At 37.0% G+C, this 20,796-nt stretch overlaps 1 protein-coding gene across 4 annotated transcripts in view; it reads left to right on the forward strand.

Moving 5' to 3' along the window:
• Nucleotides 1–1,679: 1,679 nt before the first annotated feature.
• The window catches only part of plekhg5b (pleckstrin homology domain containing, family G (with RhoGef domain) member 5b), a 156,751-nt gene continuing 137,634 nt past the window's right edge, over nt 1,680–20,796 (forward strand). For 2 of the 4 annotated variants that reach the window (XR_015523911.1, XM_087307658.1), the window contains exons 1-2: nt 1,680–1,927; nt 4,983–5,168. Coding sequence is in view for 3 of the 4 variants with exons in the window: in XM_087307658.1 (XP_087163784.1) it covers nt 5,087–5,168 (82 nt within the window). In the remaining variant the exon portion in view is untranslated. Of the gene's footprint in view, nt 1,928–4,982; nt 5,169–18,061; nt 18,893–20,054; nt 20,205–20,796 lie in introns of those variants that run through there. The other 2 variants (XM_087307656.1, XM_087307657.1) reach the window with 2 other exon arrangements.

Consider the following 20,796-nt stretch of genomic DNA (forward strand, 5'->3'; position numbering starts at 1 on the left):
CCCAATGTTCCTTTAAAAAATGTCATAAAAGTAAAATAGATCAGTTAATCCTGGATAGCAAAACACGGCATTAAAGCTTTTTCAGATTATTATTATTTTTTTTATAAACCGGTCCCTTGAATTCCCTCGGGCAGTTGAATTCCTAAACCACTGGTGAGTGTAAATGCACTGAAATGCAGTGTTAGGGTAATGCATTACAAGTAATTTATGTAATCAGATTAGTTTTTTAAGTAAATAGTAAAGTTAATAATGCATTACTTTTACATTTTTAGAAAAATTTAAAATGTTAGTTTAAAAAAAAAAAGAGTTAAAAAGTTTTAGCAGATATTTTGCTTTCCTATGTATTGTTTGTCAGTTTAAACAGCTCTCCTGTGAAGTCAGGAATAAGTGTATACGTGTTTGTTCCACAATGTGGAAACAATTACTTACTGAGATATGTTCTGGCTAACAATTAAATAATTTGTAAAAGTAACAAATAATAACTTTTACTTGATCATTTGAAAAAGTGGCAGAAGGTAGGTTGAATCCGGTGAATAATCTGTTAAACTGCATCCCAATCATCACAAATACTGCAGAAGACCTATTGGAACCTGCTTGGATCAAAGATTCTCACAGAAATCCGTCAAGTTTGGTGAAGGAAAAATGGTTTGGGGTTACATTCAGTCTGGGGACATGCGAGAGATCTGCAGAGTGGATGGCAACATCAACAGCCTGAGGTATCAAGACATTTGTGCTGCCCTTTACATTACAAACCACAGGAGAGGGCAAATTCTTCAGCAGGATAGCGCTCCTTCTCATACTTCAGCCTCCACATAAAAGCTCCTGAAAGCAAAGAAGGTCAAGGTGCTCCAGGATTGGCCAGCCCAGTCACCAGACATGAACTTTATTGAGCATGTCTGGGGTAAGATGAAGGAGGCGTATATAAAGTTGAAATAATTTTCCATTAAAAACGCGTAAAGGTCATGTGACCAGCAGGAAGAACCAAGGAAGAACGCAGCATCTCATTTCTTAGAGCACACGTTCTGTTCTCGCGGTCTACTGAGTTGCTTCTTCCGAGTTGACCTGGCAAGATTGGTCTTCACAGGAACACAAGTCAGTTCTCTGCGTTCTTGGAATTGAGAAACAGTAAATCCAAAGAATCTTGATGAACTCTGGCAATCCCGCAAGAATGCTTTCTTTGCTATTCCAGATGAATTTATTAATAAGTAATTTGATTTCTTATTAATTTTTTTTATTAGTTATGTTAAGTGACAAGACTTTTGTCTAAGCAAAGTCAGACCTTCAGTCCTAAAATAATTAAAAATCAAGGCATGAATATTTTGGTAAAATAAGCATAAACTAGAGGCCTTTGCCTTTCATATAAGCCACTTCTGAGGCTAAATGATCAACTAGAAGAATATATATATATAATAATAATAATAATTATTATTATTATTATTAATATTATTATTGAAAAAAAGCAATAATTTCCCAGATAAAAAAGGTAACATAAATGTAACATACCGCAGTACTTTATCTTTTTTATTTTTTCAAATGATTTTAGTGTCATGTACGTGTTTATACACATTTCACAATTTAAAAAAATTAATAAAAACAGTCTCTTATTGGCGCCTCTAGCGGCTGAATTAGTCACTGCAGAGGAATCTCTTGACTAAAGGTGACTTGAATGAATGGAAAACGCTTTTCCATGGCTGAAACAGAGTAGAGGGAGCAGCCCAGACAAAGCAGCGAGAAACTTTGACGCTGAAAATCGCCACTCCTGACCCGCCAAACATGGATTTAAAGCAGACCGCGGTGGTGCAGTAAATCCAGCACCTTGCTGAAGGGATGAAAGCGATATTGGAGTGAATTTAAAGTCCCGCTGCTGCTGAATGGACTAGCTTATTTTGGTTCTGTGGGTGGACGATGACGCTTTACAATGCAACAGGTTAGAGTGAGTTTTCATTTATATTAGCAAAACTACTGAAGCAAATGCAAGCAATCTCGTTAGTGCACTGGTTATGTTGTTGTTCGTGTGTTAATCGATGGATGTGCGTAAACAGCGTGCACGCGCGCTTAGCGACACTGAATTTACAATGCAACAGAATACTGAGAGATCAAAGGAGTTATTAGGCAAATCAGGCCTGTTTTGAGATGAGCAATCTGGGTCAGTGTTTATTATGCAGTGGATATATTATGTACATCACTGACTAGGGATGTTTAAAAACAACTTGAGTTGTTTATTTCACTTTAATAAGTTTTCTGCAAAGTTACTTTTAATGGCTCAAATGTCTGCAGCATTAGAGGTAAAACTACACTGTAAAAAAAGATATTAATCATGTCAGCATGTGTTTTTAGTTAATTGTAACTTATTAAACTAATTTAATCATGTTCTAACTTAATATTTTAAGTTGTGCAAGCTGTAAGCCATTTTAACATAAGTTTAAACAAGTCATTTTAACATAAGTTCAATTGACTCATAAGGTTAATTTGATTCAGCTTAAAAATTGAAGGCAACCAGGATTTTTTACATTGTATTAAAGTATATACTGAAATGCGTGCACTGCATATTTAAAACTTCATTATTTAATTTAATTAAAAAATGAATGAAAACAACGAAATCCTTATGAAACATTTATGTATTACACTTTATGACCATATGCATGAACAAAACATAATTATACCTAATAGATTATATATATATATATATATATATATATATATATATATATATATATATATATATATATATATATATATATATATTAGGGATGTAACGGTATTGTAAATACCGTCATACCGCAATATTAATTTTTTTCGATATTACCGAAGTCACATGACTCGGTAAAACTATAGGTCTTCTGAGAAAATTTGCTCAGGCGAATGAAGCGAACGGGAGGTAGCTTAAACTACATTTCCCATCAGCCCAGGCGTGGCCATAATCTTTTGCGGTCTGTTGTCGCTACAGATCCAGTAATGCGGAAATGGAGTGTGCTGCTAGTAGCGGAGATGAAAAAAAGATGGAAATGATCGAACCTAAAGCGGGTGTTGTCGCCGCGCGCGTGCTGAATAGCGGTGTTGTCGCGCGCGTTCTGATCAGCTGTGTTGTCGCGCGCGTATTGTAAAGCGCCGAGGGGGGGTTGAGCGCGCATACTCGAGCGGTGTTGTCTACTGAAGGGCTGGACGGAGGTTGTGTCGCGTCGCGGGGGCACTTTTGATCGTTTTAAAAGGGCATTTTCTATCCAAGACTAAAAAGGGCATGTGCACTGCACAGGTTGAGCCCTATGTGTGCACGTGCCTGCAAGTTGGGGAATACGACTAATAGCAGTCATGGGGACTGCAGAAACACAGCACACTGTTCAGATTGATGCAGACATTGACTTGTACCGCAAAGAGATCTCTATCTCACTCATGGTTTGTCTTCTCAAGTAGAGGAAAGACAATGCACAACGTTACCCACTGCTGTCAACATGGGCCAAGTCATATCTCTGTCCCAGAATCCTCAGTCCCAAATGAGAGGGTTTTTTTCTGTTGCAGGGGACATTGTAAATACCCAGAGATACCAGCTTTTACCAGATTATATTTATATGATAATTTTCCTTTAAACCCATCTCTATCTAAGTAAGTGAGTGAGTGATTAAATGTTGAATGTGATGAGTTTTCAACAATACTAAATTGAAACTTTATTTTTTTTACATGGTTTAATAATTTTTTGTTATTAAAATTGAAGTTCCTGTTTCAAAGCTTACAGATAGATGGCTAATTTGTATGTCATTGACACTTTTGGCACTTTTTTGAAGTATTTTCATAAGTTTTGTTTTTCCTGTAAATGATTCAATAAATACCGTACCGTGACATTCATACCGAGGTATTACCGTACCGTGAAATTCTGATACCGTTACATCCCTAATATATATATATATATATATATATATATATATATATATATATATATATATATATGAAGAGTTCATATGCAAAAACCTCTAAATTCCATCTAAAACTTTTCTCTAAAATGCTAATTTTTATCAGGTGCATGTGTGTATGTTCAGTAATATCACTTTTATGGCATAGAATAAGTCCTTTTTCTGGTCTTTAAAGTTAAATATCTCAACATAAACAAAGGAGGCTGTAAAAATCTTTAATTTTCGATGGAAATTTCAGACGGCACTTAGAGGTTTTTAGCTTCTTGCATCTTTTACAAGTAAAAAGTAACAGTTTTTTTTGCATTTTTACTCCAGTCTTTGTTTTAACATGATTATTTACTCTTCTATAAACTTATGATTATAGAGTTATGATAAATAACAGTTTTGAAAACCGTTTTGCAGGTTCATACTTTTATGGAAAGTGATATATTAAAATTCAAAAGTATCAATTAAATAAAAGCTATTCTATTTTAAATATATTTTAATCACGTATATTCAATTGATCAACATTGCACAATATAGCAGTTTATTTTATCTTCATTAATTCATTCATTTTCTTTTCGGCTTAGTCCCTTTATTAATCTGGGGTCGCCACAGCAGAATGAATCACCGACTTATCAAGCATATTTTTTTACGCAGCAGATGCCCTTCCAGCTGCAACCCATCACTGGGAAACACTCATAAACTCTCATTCATACACATACACTACAGACAATTTAGCTTACCCAATTCACCATAGCGCATGTCTTTGGACTGTGGGGGAAACTGGAGAACTTGGAGGAAACCCATGCCAACACAGGGAGAACATGCTAACTACACTCAAAAATTCCAACTGGCCCAGCCGAAGCTTGAAGCAGCAACCTACTGCTGTGAGACGACAGTGCTACCCACTGTGCCTCCCTTTATTTTATTTTATTAGTTTTAGCAGTTTATTTTTTCATGCATATTAATGTTTTTTTTATTTACACTAGTTTTTCTTCCCAGATTGTTTGTAATACTAACAGTTAGACACTTAATTAGTTTTAGATGATGTTTATCTGTGACCCTGTCAGTAAAAATATTGATTTCTCCACACAGTCCTCATGTCAGGAGTTGTATCTGACTGCTGGTGACTGCTCCGCCAGCTGCTTTAGTGTGAACTTCTACCTCAACGCATTGGACGCAGAGTAAAGGCAAACATCATGGTTCCCAACAAGTGGATTATGCATCCAGCTCTTCACAAATCTCCTCCCAGAAGTTGGCTTGGCATCCGGCTGCGTCTCCGTAAGTTTTGTTCTACAGTAACACTTCAGGAGTGTGAACTAACAGTTTGTCTGATGCCTGAAGGTGCTATATATCAGTGCAGTGCATATGGATGACTGTAGATGTGTGTTTTTGTGCTTTAGCATTTACAGTCAAGTCTGAATTTTTTATACTCCCTGCAAAGTCTGACTTAGTTACTTTTATTCAACTAGCAAGGTTTTTTTTTTTTTGACCGTAAATGACACAGGCTTCTCCTAAAAGATAATAAGATGATGTTTAAGATGATTGGGCAAAATTATATTTCTCAGTTTTTATTTACATTAAAACAAATACTTTGAGTCAGAATTTGCCTTGTGATGTTCCAAATGATGTTTAACAGAGCAAGGAAATTTTCACAGTATGTCTGATAATATTTTTTCTTCTGGAGAAAGTCTTATTTGTTTTATTTCAGCTAAAATAAAAGCAGTTTTACATTTTTAAATCCATTTTAAGGTCAAAATTATTAGCCCCTTTAAGCTAATTTTGTTTCGATAGTCTACAGAAAAAAACATCATTATATAAGAACTTGCCTAATTACCCTAACCTGCCGACTTAACCTAATTAACCTAATTAAGCCTTTAAATGTCACTTTAAGCTGTATAGAAGTGTCTTGAAAAATATCTAGTCAAATATTATTTACTGTTATCATGGCAAAGATAAAATAAATCAGTTATTAGAAATGAGTTATTAAAACTGTTTATGTTTAGAGATGTGTTGAACGAAATCTGCTCTCTGTTAAACAGAAATTGAGGAAAATAATAAACAGGGCTAGTAATTCAGGGGGGCTAATAATTCTGACTTCAACTGTATATATATATTAGCATGGACTGAGGGGATGTGTCCCAACCAATATCCACAGATTATTAAAATGTCCCCACCAATAATTGAATGGCCTCCAAAATAAAATAATGCATTGTTAAAATTTTAAAATCAGGCTTACTGTGCAAGAATCAGGCCTGACATGAACATAAGCAGCTACATTTCAAAGAAAAGTGTCAGGAACTTTAAGTCAAGTCCGCTACAAGTCCACCATAATAGTAACTATGGATGTGTAATTAATAAAAAAACAAAAGTTTCCATGTTGGCCTCCATGGCGATTATGAAAAAACAACAATCGAGATAAAATGGTTACTGTGTCATATACATTCCCCTTACATTTTAAACAAGTGGCAAGAGGAATGGGATGCATTATAAAATAATGAATTACATGAAATCCAACCTGAAATCTCACACAGAATTTGAAGACATTTTAAGACTAGATTTGATCATGTGATTTTTACCAGATGTGTTATTGGGCATACAAGAATAACCCATTGTTTTTTGCACCAAGGTGAAAATCCTACTTCGTGTTTGTACTGCACTGCATAACTCCCCTTACTATAAAACCCATTTTACTGGACTGATCTGCTTTTAATGATTCCAGAATACTTTGTAATGAAATAAACTCTCTTAAGGACATTTTTAGCAAAGTGACACCAGAAAAGATTTTAGAATTTTTTATCATCTATTAACACTAAACATCTTATTTAATACATGTATTCATTTGTTTGTTGATTTTTAATTGTATATTTATTATTGAAATGTTCCTGCCATGAATATAGCCTTGGTTGCTGACATGGCATTAAATAAAAAAATACATTACGTTACATCCCCCTTTCCAGAAGTCAGCATTCATTCTTTGTCAAAGTAAAATCATAGGATTTAATGTTGTTTTTATTACTAATTTGATTTGATTTATTTATGTTTTTTTTAAAGTGTGAAATAAAATGTGTGCTGTTCTGTTTGCACGCCCAGAGAAGGCAAAGAACATGTAAAGTCATCTTTTAGCTTACAGTGCATAAATGGCAATATTGTACTTGGTGATGGTGATTATGCACGAATAATCCCTCAGTAAACGCAAGTCTTTATTAAACTACATTTTAGTCAGACATTCCTTTAACTTTACATTTTAAATGTGAAGTTACATTTAAATTTTACGATTGGATTGGGGTGGGGCTCAAATTAGGTTCCCACCAATATCAAAAGCAAATCTACGCCCTTGGAAGAGACTTTCAACCAGCACATCAAAAAATATTTCTGAAGACAATCGCCTACTGCACCTTTAACTTTTCCGAATTTGTAATGCAATAATGTTCACCTTTTGTAAAGCTGCTTAGAAACAGTAATTCAAGAGTTCCCACTTAGATATGCTTGACATTTATAGCAGGTTTGGCATGCTGTCCCGGGAGAGAACCCTGAGCTCAGAGATACTTGAGCCCAAGGCTCCCGCCCGGTCAATAAGCATATAAGGGGATCCAAGATCAGGTAGATCTCAAGAGTATCCCTTTAGAAAAGGAAGTAAAAAGGAGGAGATGGGGTGGAAGGGGGGATTCCTCCAAAACGATGTTAGAGCAGTTGGGAGAAAACGATCCATATATAACTCTGATTGGATTATTACTGATTACAAATAAGAAGCCAGTCGTGCTCAATCTTATCACATGCTCCTCTCGAAATTTGTTTGTGAAACTTCACTTATTGTAAAAAGCGCTATACAAATAAACTTGAATATATTTAATTATTTTATCATTTGTAGCAGTGCCAAATTATTCATGGATCATTCTTAATTTCCAAAAAGTAAACTTTGCAGTTTTGAAAAGAAATATAACTACAGATTGCCATGCACAGACACTTTATGTTGTTGCCAAACATTTCGCTGCTTGATTATATTGACCTCTGCAATCAAGATAAGATTAGCCTTCCAGTTTGAATGGTTATTTATAGAAAGCCCAAACTAAAGTGTGCTGTTCAGCTTCTTAGCTCAGCATGGGCTGCAAGTTACCAGACCACTCAAGACTCCCTGAAATACACAGGCTTTAATCTTGAAGCATCTGCTGTTTAAGGCCCGTCTGTGAAAGAGCTTCTGTCTAACTCGAGTTTGATTCTGTCATTTTATCTTGCTTCTAACTGGTGTTTTATCCTCATTTTGGAAGCATGATTTCATCTGACTGACCTTTTAAAGCTCTTAGTTCGACACGCTTCGTCCAAAATTGTCATTGCATCATTTTAAGTTGGTTCCTCCTGCATCCGCTAATTCTCTGCCCCAAACACTGGCAAATCCTTCTGCTTAAAGGCTAATCTTATTAGTTGAAGTGTCAAGGGGTATTTATTTTCCAGTTTGCACTTCTCTTAGCTAAATTTGGTGTGTTTGTTTATAGTCAGGTTTTATGAACTAAATGTAAGTGGTCTTTGCTAAGTTAGGGATAATTTACAAAAAAATGAAAATGCTGTTAAAGGGATACATTTTGTCACCAACTATAAAACACCGAGTTTTTTGTTTCACAAAAGTACATATTTTGATAAATGCTGGTTGCTGGCACACATTGACTTAAGAATCCAGCAAAATATCTTCTCAATATCTTTATATTTCAATAAAATGCAGTTACAAAATACAAGTACAGTTAATTACCTTTTTTTACCATCAAAAGACAAAAAAACACACTGGAAAGCTGTTAAATGCAATGTACAAAAAAATGTTGAAGTTTATTTGAATTATTAATTGATAATTTTTCCTTTTTGATATATATTTGAGACCCTAAACCTCAAAACCTGCCCTAAAAGACTAATGTTGAATGGGTTTTGGCAACTATAATAATTCTAAAATAATTTCCTTTAATCATTATAATATTAATTAAAGATCATGTTCCATGAAGATATTTTGTGAATATTCTACCACAATTGACTTAATAATATCAGTTGCTTGTGGTTGGAAGTAAAACGTATGTCAGAGTAGTTGGCGGTTCATTCCACTGTGGCAACCCCTGATAAGTCAGGGACTAAGCCAGAGGAAAATGAATGAATAGCAGTTCCTAAAACACAAATTTGCCAAATTTAAAGTTGATTTTCTCAATGTTTAAATATTTGAACCCTCAGATTTTCAGCGTTTCAAATAGTTGTCAAATTTTGTCATATCCTATTAAACCAAAATCATATCAATAATCAATTCTAAACAAATCATATCAATAAAAAACTTGTTTGTTCCACTTTCAGATGATGCATAAATTTAAATTTTTAGAAAATGTTTAGGCATATGACCGGTTTTTGTGGTCACATTTTTTATTTATTTATTTTTGTTGTCATTTGATTTCATGGTTTTAGTGTTTCAAAAAAAGTTTGTAGTTTTTCACTTAAATGTTTTAGTTGTGAAGTTCAAAGATAAAACCAATAAAGCAATGGCATACCAATGGTTTGGCATTTTATATTTGAAAAATGTGACAATCTAGTAGACAATCATGCTACGAAAGTCATTAACTTTTTCAGCAAGAAAAGTCTATATAACAACTTGTCTTCTGAAACCGACTCCCTGTTCTCACCTAATTTGTCTGATTCATTCACAAGCACTTACACTGTAAGAATGCTGGGTTACACAATTCCTTCATGTTACCCCATGCAACACAAATCAGTTGAGTTAACTTGTTTATAAAATTGAAGTGGATTAAACATAAAACAATTAAGCTTCCCAAAAAACTTAAGAATTGTGTTTTCATGTCATGAAAGAAGTTGTTTGAACAGCCAAAATAAATGTTTGAGTGTAGAGTAGTCACATTGCATTTAATTCATTTGTTAAAATACACTACCTGGCGAAAGTCTTGTCATCGATTTCAGTTGTAAGAGCAACAAATAATAGCTTGACTTCTACTTGATCATTTGGAGAAGTGGCAGGAGGCAGATTTTTCTGATGAATCATCTGTTGAACTGCATCCCAATCATCACAAATACTGCAGAAGACCTACTGGAACCTGCATGGACCCAAGATTCTCATAGAGATCAGTCAAGTTTGGTGAAGAAAAATCATGGTTTAGGGTTACATTCACTATAGGGGCGTGCAGGAGATCTGCAGAGTGGATGGCAACATCAACAGCTTAAGGTATCAAGACAGTTGTGCTGCCCATTACATTACAAACCACAGGAGAGGGCAAATTCTTCAGCAGGATAGCGCTCCTTCTCATACTTCAGCCTCCACATCAAAGCTCCTGAAAGCAAAGAAGGTCAAGGTGCTCCAGGATTGGCTAGCCTAGTCACCAGATATGAACATTATTGAGCATGTCTGAGATAAGATGGAGGCGGCATTGAAAATAAATCCAAAGAATTTTGATAAACTCTGGGAGTCCTGCAAGAACGCTTTCTTTGCCATTCCAGATGACTTTATTAATAAGTTATTTGAGTGATTGCAGAGATGAATGGATGCAGTCCTCCAAGCTTATGGGAGTCATACACAATAATAATTCCTTTTCCACTGCACCATTACTTTATATTCTATACTGGACATTATTTTTGTTAAGTGACAAGACTTTTGTCTGAGTAAAGTCCTAAATAAATAATTGAAAATCAAGGCATGAATATTTTATTTTAGTAAAATAAGCATAATCTAGAGGTCTTTGCCTTTTATACAAGCCACTTTTGATACCAAATGATCAACTAGAAGTCAAGTTATTATTTGTAGTTCCTAAAACTTGGATAGGCAACAAGACTTTTGTCTAGTAGTGTATATGCAATTTATCCTATTACTAGGCACATTTTGTTGTTAGTCAGACTCCGAAAACTCAAAAGCAGACCCCCACATGCACACAAAAACACAGCGCCAGGCTATCGCTATGAGCTTTTCAAGTGCTGAGATGATGTAATGCTCATGAACAGGCTTTTGCAGCTGTCAGCCATTCTCTCCACTGTTCAGCAGCCCTCCTAGCCTTACAACTTTCCCATCATCCTTCACTTTGTCACGCTCTACACTTGCTTTTATCACACACAAGAAGGGCTTAAGACTGCGCTATTAGCATGTTCTTCTTCCTCCAGGTCCTGCCCTTGGTTTAAGTGGTTGTACAGCTATTAGGCTTGTTGAATGAATGAGATTAGTGTAAGTTAGCCGTGAATTTGTAGTTGGAGTTGTTTGGACTTCTTTTGACTGATTTGTGGAGCCTGAAGGTGGAAATTTGTGCTTTTTTTTCATTTGGGTCCCAGCTGTGATGAGTAATGAAAATGTTCACTCTAGTAAACTCCAAATACTTCTATGCAGGACTTTGCTAACTGCAGTATGAAAAATAATGCAATAATGTTTTAATTTCCTTTTAATAATCATAGTTGACTTATTCCAAATCTGGCCCATTTCCACTAAGTGGGTAGGGTACGGTTTGGTATGCTTCTATGGCCGTTTATATTTGTCACAAGGTACCAAAAAGCAAACCACTATTTAGTATCGAGCAAAACCAAAATATAGTATCGAGCAAAAAATTATAAAATAATGCAAATCTCAAACAAAATGGCAAAGGGAAAATTGATCTTTGAGAAATAAAAAGGAATTTTGCACACAAAAATAAAGAACTGCATATAAAAATTAAGAAGTGCAAAAAAAATAATACCTGCAATTTTTTTTTTTTAAATATACATTTATTTTAGATTTTTTTTTCCAGTATTGACTTTGCAAAACCTCTCAAGTCACTTGCAACGCTCATTTTGATTTGATTTTCAGTCAACCACAAGTTTGCGATGCTGTTTTCTTTTTGCACATTTCTGTGCGTTTCACTTTCTGGCCTTGATTTGACGAGGGGGCGGAGTCACAAGAAATTGGGCATGTACAGCATGCCAGAACAGGTCTCCTATGAAGCGACATCATCAGCTGGAGAGATCTTGACATAAATGAAATCAGCCATGAATCGCTGTCATAAATCTAATCGAGATTAAGTAAAATACCTGAATCCTTTGCTTTTGGGGGATGTTTAAATCATCAAACAGTAAAACTCGCAAATCAAAATGAGCGTTGCATTTGACTTGAGAGGTTTTGCAAGGGCAATACTAGAAAAAAAAAATCACAAATAAATGTATATTTAAAAAAATTGCAAATATTTTTTTTTGCACTACTTGATTTTTATTTGCAGTTCTTTATTTTTGTTTGCAAAATTCCTTTTCATTTCTCAAAGCTCAATTTTCGCTTTGCGATTTGTTTATTTATTTTTGAGATTTGCATTATTTTACAGTTTTTTGGTCAATACTTTTTTTTGTCTTTGCAATTATATATAAGGCCCTAGATTGACTTCATAGTTTCACTTTCTCCAGAGAGTTTACATCTGTGTCTATGTATATTTGAAATAACCAGCTTCTTGAGCTGATGATGATAACGTGCGCATAACTATTGAAGTGCTTCCAACATCTGATCCTTTCAGAAACGGACTAACGCCAGAGTGGCACACGAAAAAGCATAGAAGAAGCTGGAAAAACAAAGGAGTAAAGGATTCTTTCAGCAACCTATACCATGAACAAACTGCCTCGTTAGCCTATTATCATCACCTTTTGGACTATTATGAACTCGATGAGTTTTGGAATTACTTTCTTAAAAAAGGTTACATGTTCTGGCGAAGATTTAAGAGGTTTGCTCTGACTGTGGGCTATATGTTGCGTGTTGTTTTTGATCCCAAATAAGGACTAAATGTATGTTGTGTGTAGTTTTTCTATAATTCGTAACATTTCGGCGTCTGCAAAGTGGGTCGCACACTGGCGCCGCAAGTCAGCGTCTGTCCGCAGCGCCCACCTACGACTCAGGACACTGTTCGTATTTCTGCCGTGCCACATAGCGCCATCTGAATTATAAATATATAATACACATCTGGTTTCCATTGGTATCCTTTGGGCTGCATTTACACTGCAGATGTTGATGGTCAATTCCGATTTTGTGACTGTATCCGACTTTTTTTTTGATGACCTGCTTGCATCATCTTTAAAAGTGTCTCGTGTCTGATCGTCTGCATTTACACAGCACACGGCAAAGGCGCAATAATGACCATGAAAAAAAGAGCGAACGCTGACTAACAGCTGATAATTAAAGAGTGCTCTTTCTCTATTCCTGTATGTAATCTGTTCGCAGTTTTTGACAAGCTGTTTTACTATAGTTTATGACAGAAAGTTCTCATTTGTCCATCTTCTTTTGGTATAGGCTTTTTTTTAAACCTTTAGGCATCTTAATGTATTAATGCCCATGGCGTGATTTATGCACATGATGTAGCAATGCACTAGTTTTATATTAGTTTATATTGGTTACATGGTGGACATTGCGCTCCTCAAGTCCTCAAGTATGAGATTTAATGTTTGGGACTCTGCTGAAGTCTGTTCTGAAATGAAAGTGTCAGACTTGACATCATTTGCTATGGTTTTTAATGACGCGCGACTCGCATTTACAGGTGAAAATCCGACCTACCTGCTTACACTGCAGATACGAGAGCACAGATCCGATTCATGTCGGATAAATTTTCACATATGAACAAGGCCTGAATCTGATTTGAGTAAATCGGAATCCATGTGATTTGTTCCTGCTTACACGTACATGCGCCATATCCGATCTGTGCCACATGGGAGAAAAAAATCGGAATTGAGTCACTTGAACAGTGCAGTGTAAATGCGGCCTTTAGGAGTGGAAACGCAAGCCTGATAAAGGTGACCCGTACCGTATCGTACTGTACCAGTCAGTGGAAACAGGTCATTAGCGTTAGTTTGTATAACAGACAAAATCAACTGGAGAAGATTTCTATGATTAAAGGGTGGAGCCTTAGAGCTACACCCACTTATGAAGTAGTCACCATGGTGACCACTGGTTGTTAAGCAGCGATTTTTGAAAAGATTGCATTGGCAGCTGTTTCACACGCTTAAGCTGTTTCTCCATTCCCAAAACGCTGAGAGCGAACTTGAGTTCTTGTGAAGACCGTTCTTGCCAGGTTACCTTGGAAGAACGAAAACCGCGAAGACACAAAATGCATCCTGTGAGAAATAAGATGATGCGTTCTTCCTGATGGTCACATAACCTTCATGCAATTTTAATGGAAAATTATTTAAACATTAAAGCACTCGCAAAATGGCAGCACAGTGGGTACACGGCAAGAAGGTCTCTGGTTCCAGCCCTGGCTGGGTCAGTTGGCATTTCTGTGTGGAGTTTGCATGTTCTCCTCGTGTTGGTGTGGGTTTCCTCCGGGTGCTCTGGTTTCCCCTACAGTCCAAGGACATGCGCTAGGGGTTAAGCTAAAATTGGCTGTAGTGTATGTGCATGAATGCAAGAGTGTGTGGGTGTTTTCCAGTGTTGGGTTGCGGCTGGAAGGGCATCCACTGTATAAAACGTATGCTGGATAAGTTGGCGGTTCATTCCACTGTGGTGACCCTTGATTAATAAAGAGACTAAGCTGAAAAGAAAATGAATGAATGAATGAATGTTCCTTTTAAATATTGATATGAAGGATTTAGCCGGCTTTACATGCTAAGTTAGCATGCAAAAGTCAGAGTAATGTTCTAGCGTCATCTCATAATTACAGTAATCCTGACAAGACATGCAGAGCTGTTGAGAAAGAGTTGAGTCAGAACTCTGAATGTTTAGATGTATAGTCCTTCCATTATTTTCTAAACTGACTCAGCAATTGACTTTTTACACTTATACACAGATACATTTATAGCGTAGCTCTTGGTTTTGCTAATGGGCTAGCAGCTATCATGCTTTGACCATTAGAGGAATAGCACTTTTTTGTCACCTCTCTCTCATCCGTGTGATGATTACAGGGGGATTAAAAGGGCTCTTTAGCCTGAGTTCATACCATCACCCTGTCCCAAGTTGACTACTGCTGAACTGCTTCCCCCACCCAGCTTAAGTCCATTTAGGCGGATCTTAGCCTGGCGTTAATGAGCACGTCTCTGCCAAGGATGAGCTCTAATATCTGCTTGTGCACAAAGCAAGACGGTCTAGCTTTTCATTACGTGCTAAATACCCCAATGTGCTGTTACAGTAACAATTTAGGGATTTCGAAAAACAGGGTTTGAGTGAAAGGCATATCAGTGATTTTCATAGCCGTCTAGATAGTGGTGAGAAGTAAAAAGCCGGGTGATGTAGACGGGTTGGCTTTTTGTGTGAAAAAATAGCTGCAAATGATTGTCTGTAGCTGCATGAGGGTTTGCACAAACTTAAAAATATATCCTGAAGTTACTAGATTATCATTATAAAAATGTTTTAATTTTGTATCTCAGTTCATTAAAGAGGTGACCTCTTTGCCTTAGAAAATATTGTATGTTTGTTTTGAGAAACAAAAGGAATACATTTTGGTGCATCTTGAAGTATTTTTGTGACTTTTTGCAGAGTCTAGATTAGGGATCTTTAACTGTCGACCTACGGGCCATTAGATCCACCACCTAGTCGAAGTTTAAGAACGTACTCACAATAGGTACAGTTGCCTCGAACCGGGCCAAAGCATGCTTGTCCCCCCTCCCGTCTCACACCACAAATGGGCCTCGGCATGCTTATGTCATCGCTGCTGCGCTGTTCAGTGAGAAGCGCTCTCTCACTCAGCAGCACAGAGGAGATTTCTCTAGTTATATTGTTTCAGTCGTTTGATATGCAGTGAAATGCAGTCAAATATTTCGCCAAACAGTCCTTAGGGATGCAGGGACACTCAGTCAGATATTTCGCCGAACAGATCTGCCACTTTTGGTGCTCATAAACAATCATAAAGCTCTCGTGCTGCAGGAATGAGGAGGTCTGCTGAAGCCGCGCAGCTTTCGTGCTGTGAGGAGTTCTCGTCTTTAATAAACTACGGCAGTTTGCGTTCACTGAACAGTAAGAATGATTAATAAATGCATATGAAACAGCCCCTTAAAAGTCACGTCTCGCTTTCAGTTTCGGGCTTTGGCGCGTTTTGCACTCACACACAAGCGTACCACGCCAAAGCCCAAGTGAACCGCGCTCAGGCACACCTCTTCCAACCGGGCCAGGGCCGACCAAGTGAACCGTGCTTGAGCCCGATTCAGCGCACTCACACTTCTCAAACTATCCAGGAAACGGGCCTGGGCACGGTACGGATGGCATTGTGTGAGTACGCCCTAAAGTACTGCATTCAGATTACTTTTACTTTGATTTTCTCTCAGTGTACGGTCGAGAGTAACACGCATGCCTTTTAATTCTGTGGCTCATTTAAACATTAAAATATATGCCCGTAAGTGCTCTACTTTTAATAAAGCTCTATTTTTGTAAATATTCAAGGGTCATTTGATTATCATCAATTTTATACTAGTATTTTGTTGTACAAACACTTCCTAATGGCTTACACGTTATACTGGTGGTGTAACAAATATGATCATTTTGCTAATATTCCATTCAAATGGTCTCATTTAAAAGATTTTCCTCATTTGCTTATTAAGATTTGCATAAAAACTATGTACATTAGTGAAATTGTACTACTGGTTAAATTGAACATGTTAAAATAAGTGTGAATGTGTACGTACTTTCCCCTCTTTGTTGTAGCTTTAAAAAAAAAAAGAAAAGATGTTGAGAAGAACAATTGCCAGTAAAGTTTTCTGCTTTTCTTACGCTGTTGGGACAATACAATTGGTTGGGACAGAATAATAATAATTATTATTGTATTATATTATTATATTATTTTGTTGTATTTTTATAGCAATTCAAACTCCTTTCAATATGTACAACAAGAAACAAAAAGCCAAGGTTTTTACTGCATATACTCTGAGGAAGAATGAATGAGTGTGTGTCTAATGCTCGACTATACACACAACAACCACATATATTTCAACAGCTGATGTGTGACAGGATGAACGTGCTGATTTGCGTTATCACTGGTGACAGGTACTGCTTGAAATATAAACGTCCTGTCTGTTGTCCTAAGACGCATCAATTATGTCAGGTTTCACTTTTTTCTTGTGCTTGAATGTTGAAACGGCCCTGCTATGAATTGTCAGTCACTGAAATGACCCCCATGCCAATTTGAGTTGGTGACCCCTGGTCTAGATGGTGACTTCTTAGGCCCCGTTTACACTAGTGCGTTTTAGTTTTAAGCTTTCTTCAAAATATTTTCTTTTGTGTTCAACAGAACAAAAACTCATAATGGTTTGAGTCAAGATGAGGATGAGTAAATGATGACAGAGTTTTAATTTTTGCTTAAACTATCTCTTTAAGTATAGGCCTATGTTGTGGCCATTCTATCTAAATATAGGTTAACCTCTGTTTTTCACCACTTCGGCAACCAGAGCGTCAAACTTCTCTCCACCTGTCAACACCAATGAGACCTGGAAGAAATCAGTTCTTCACTTGATCTTTTTTAGCACACACTCATGCCTCTCAGCCTATTACGTAAGCACACTTTTTATGCAAACTCAATGTTTAGCTTGTGTTGAAAAGGCGCTGAAGTAGCTGAGAATCATTGTCTGAAATCTGTATGGTTCTGCAGCTGCCTGTTCATAAAAAAGCTGCAAGTTCAAAGCCAGGTTCTGGATTACTACCATATGTCTGCAAAGCCAGACTCCAAGAGTAAGTCTGTCCCAGCCGTACCCTCTAATTTCTTATCCCAAAATTGGACATCTGAATGGCTGTGCAGGATCGTCCCTCCCCTCTGAAATCTCTTGCACATAACGTTCTCACAGTAATTCTTCTCTGCAGGGCAACTGAACGCTACAGCAACAAGTCTGTGCCTTTGACACGCCATGTTTTGAAATGATGTCATTCGAACATGCATCCACCTCTGTAGAGGAGATATCTTATCAGGAGCCACTTCTGGCTGGTGTACATTCACAGAAACAGCTGACTGTGTTGTAGTCGCACACATAAATCTCTGAAAAAAAGGAGGACCAGTGGCTCTAATCAATGCAGAAATGTCTGGTTTTTATTGTTTGTGCAAATGGTAGACAAAGTTCGCTGTCTGTGTAGGAGGGCTTTGCATGGGATCTTTGTTTCTCAAAGACTGGAAGGTATTGGCCTAGTCTGTCAATCCCAGCATGCACTTCATGTCTGTATGAATGCAACATTTGTTTGCTAGTGTGGGTCGAACACCCTCTGACAACCAGTTCTCTTTGCCCAAACTGCTTTCACAGACTTTGACACCGATGTGCCTGTTCTGTGCAGACCGATAGTTTGGCGAAGAACATCTTTTGGGATGTAAGTGAAGAAAAAGCGCCATCAACTTCTCAAAGGAGATAAGATGATCTTGTCAAGACATGGAGAAACTTTGGGCAAACTTTTTGGAACTTTTTCTGCCAAGGTGTAGTGGATTTTTAGGTGTTCCCGACTTGGCGTACTACAAAATTCCTTTGCAGTATCAGATCTGCCATTTTTGAAGCGAGGAATTCATTATACGCTCTCAATTTAGATTTATCATTGAGGTAAAAATGAACTCAAATGAAGGCAAGACAATCTCATCAAGACATGGAAAAATTTTATTGGATTTATTCTGCCAAGGTGTAGTGGATTTTTAGGTGTTCCAGACTTGGCGTTTTGCAAATCCCATTGAAGGATATGCGTTTTAGGAGAGATGAATTCATTGAATACTCTCAATTAAAGTATATTATTGGGGGTACAAACTAACTCAAAGAAGGGAAGTGGTCTTATCAAGACATGGAGAAACTTTGGGCAAACTTTATTTGACTTTTTCTGCCAAGGTGTAGTGGATTCTTCGGTGTTAACGACTTGACGTACTGCAAGATCCCATTGTGGTGTAGCACTTTTAAAGCGAGGAATTCATTATACTCAATTTAGATTATTATTGAGTTAAAAACTAACTCAAAGAAGGCAGGACAATCTCATCAAGACATGGGGAAACTTTGGACAAACCGTATTTGAGCTTTTCTGCTGAGGTGTAGTGGATTTTTAGGTGTTCCCGACTTGGCGCATTGCAAGGTTGCATTGCGGGATATGCCATTTTGAAGTGAGGAATTTCTTTATACACTAGTAGTTGAGATTTATTATTGAGTTACAAACTAACTCGAAGAAGGCAGGACAATCTCATCAAGGCATGGAGAAATTTTATTGGACTTTTTCTGCCAAGTTGCAGTGGATTTTAAGGTGTTCCTGACTTGGCATACTGCAAGGTCGCATTGCGTGATATGCCATTATGAAGTGAGGAATGTATTATACACTTTTATCTAGTTACAATTTATCTAGTTACAAACTAAATCGAAGAAGGCAAGACAATTTCATCAAGACTTGGAGAAACTTTGGGCAAATTTAATTTGACCATTTCTGCCAAGGTGTAGTGGGATTTTAGGTTTTTCCGACTTGGCGTACTGCAAGGTTGCATTGCGGGATATGCTATTTTAAAGAGAGGAATTTCTTTATACACTAGTCGTTGAGATTTATTATTGAGTTGCAACCTAACTCGAAGAAGGCAAGACAATCTCATCAAGACATGGAGAAACTTTGGGCAAATTTAGTTTGACCATGTCTGCCAAGATGTAGTGGGATTTTAGGTGTTCCCGACTTGGCGCACTACATCCCATTGTGGGATACGCCATTTTCAAAACTGAAGGAATTCATCAGTAGCTCTCAATTGAAATATATTATTGAGTTACAAACTAACTCAAAGAAGGCACTACAATCTCATCAAGACATTGAGCAACTTTAAGTAAATTTAATTTAACCCTTCCTGCCAAGGTGTAATGGGTTTTTAGGTGTTCCCAACTTGGCGTACTGCTAGATTCCTTTGCGGGGCCTGATCTGCCATTTTAGAAGCGAGGAACTCTTTATATACACTCTCAGTTGAGATTTATCATCATGGTGTTGTGAAATGGGTAACAGCATTTGCTCAGATTTGGAACATGGGTCTGTTTTTTGGCATGCCTAGTTGCACACTTTTATGGGTTGTAACTCGTGAAACAGGATCAAAGAGAGGTTTAATTGTTAAGGAAGATGAGGTAACTGCAGGTGCCTGCTTTATTGCGATTTGTTCAACTAGATCCAGTATGGGGAACATCAGAGCTGGATATAAATATGCCGCGTTAGATGTTAAGTGTTTGTTTATTGTACAACCAGGCATTGTTTCCTTTTGAAGCAGCTTGATCGGATCTCTTAGCGGGGTGCTTTTTTTGCAGTTAGTGTTTACAGCCTCGTCCTTATGATGTTCCTTTACTGGAGGAAAAGGGGAGCTTATGAGCTGGAGACACTCCCATCGTCTTTGACAGAGCTGGGGGCAGAACGGTACTCTTGGTCGTCCTCTCTGGATGTCATCCATGATGTTTATGGTAAGGCTGGAACCACTTAGCCAAAATACTCTCACTCTTCGGTCACTAACCAGTGAGTGGTGTCTTTTGTACTCTTCGGTATAAAGAGTACTTAAATGTGGACAGTTTATTAAAGGGATAGTTTCCTCGAAAATTAAAATGACTTCATTTACTCTCCCTTGTATGGTTTTAAACCTTTATGAGTTTCTTTTTTTCTGTTCAAGATATTTTGAAAAAAAGCTAGTTGATGGAACCCATTAATATCCGTAGTAGGAACGACTATTAAAATCAATGGGTGCTAGGACTGTGCCATTTGGGGAAAATATCTATATATATTATTATATATATTATTAAATCTATTTTGATTTACGATTTAATTCAAGCTCCAAGCTGATTTTAATCTAATTTCAAGCTTCAGCTCAATAATCTGTACACCGTAGCAACAATTCTGCAACAGCTCCTAAAATTACCTGTTTTTGTTTGGTGTCTGTGAAAAAAAAACCCATATAACAAATATAAACTGTTTTTCTGTGATATTAATTCATCTATTAATGCTTCTGAAGCAGCAGATGCCATAATCCCACTTGTAAGGGCTTTCCTGTTTGTTTTCTTT

Source organism: Danio rerio, chromosome 23 (assembly GCF_052040795.2).
Source record: "Danio rerio strain M-AB ecotype USA chromosome 23, GRCz13ab, whole genome shotgun sequence".
Lineage (NCBI taxonomy): Eukaryota > Metazoa > Chordata > Actinopteri > Cypriniformes > Danionidae > Danio > Danio rerio.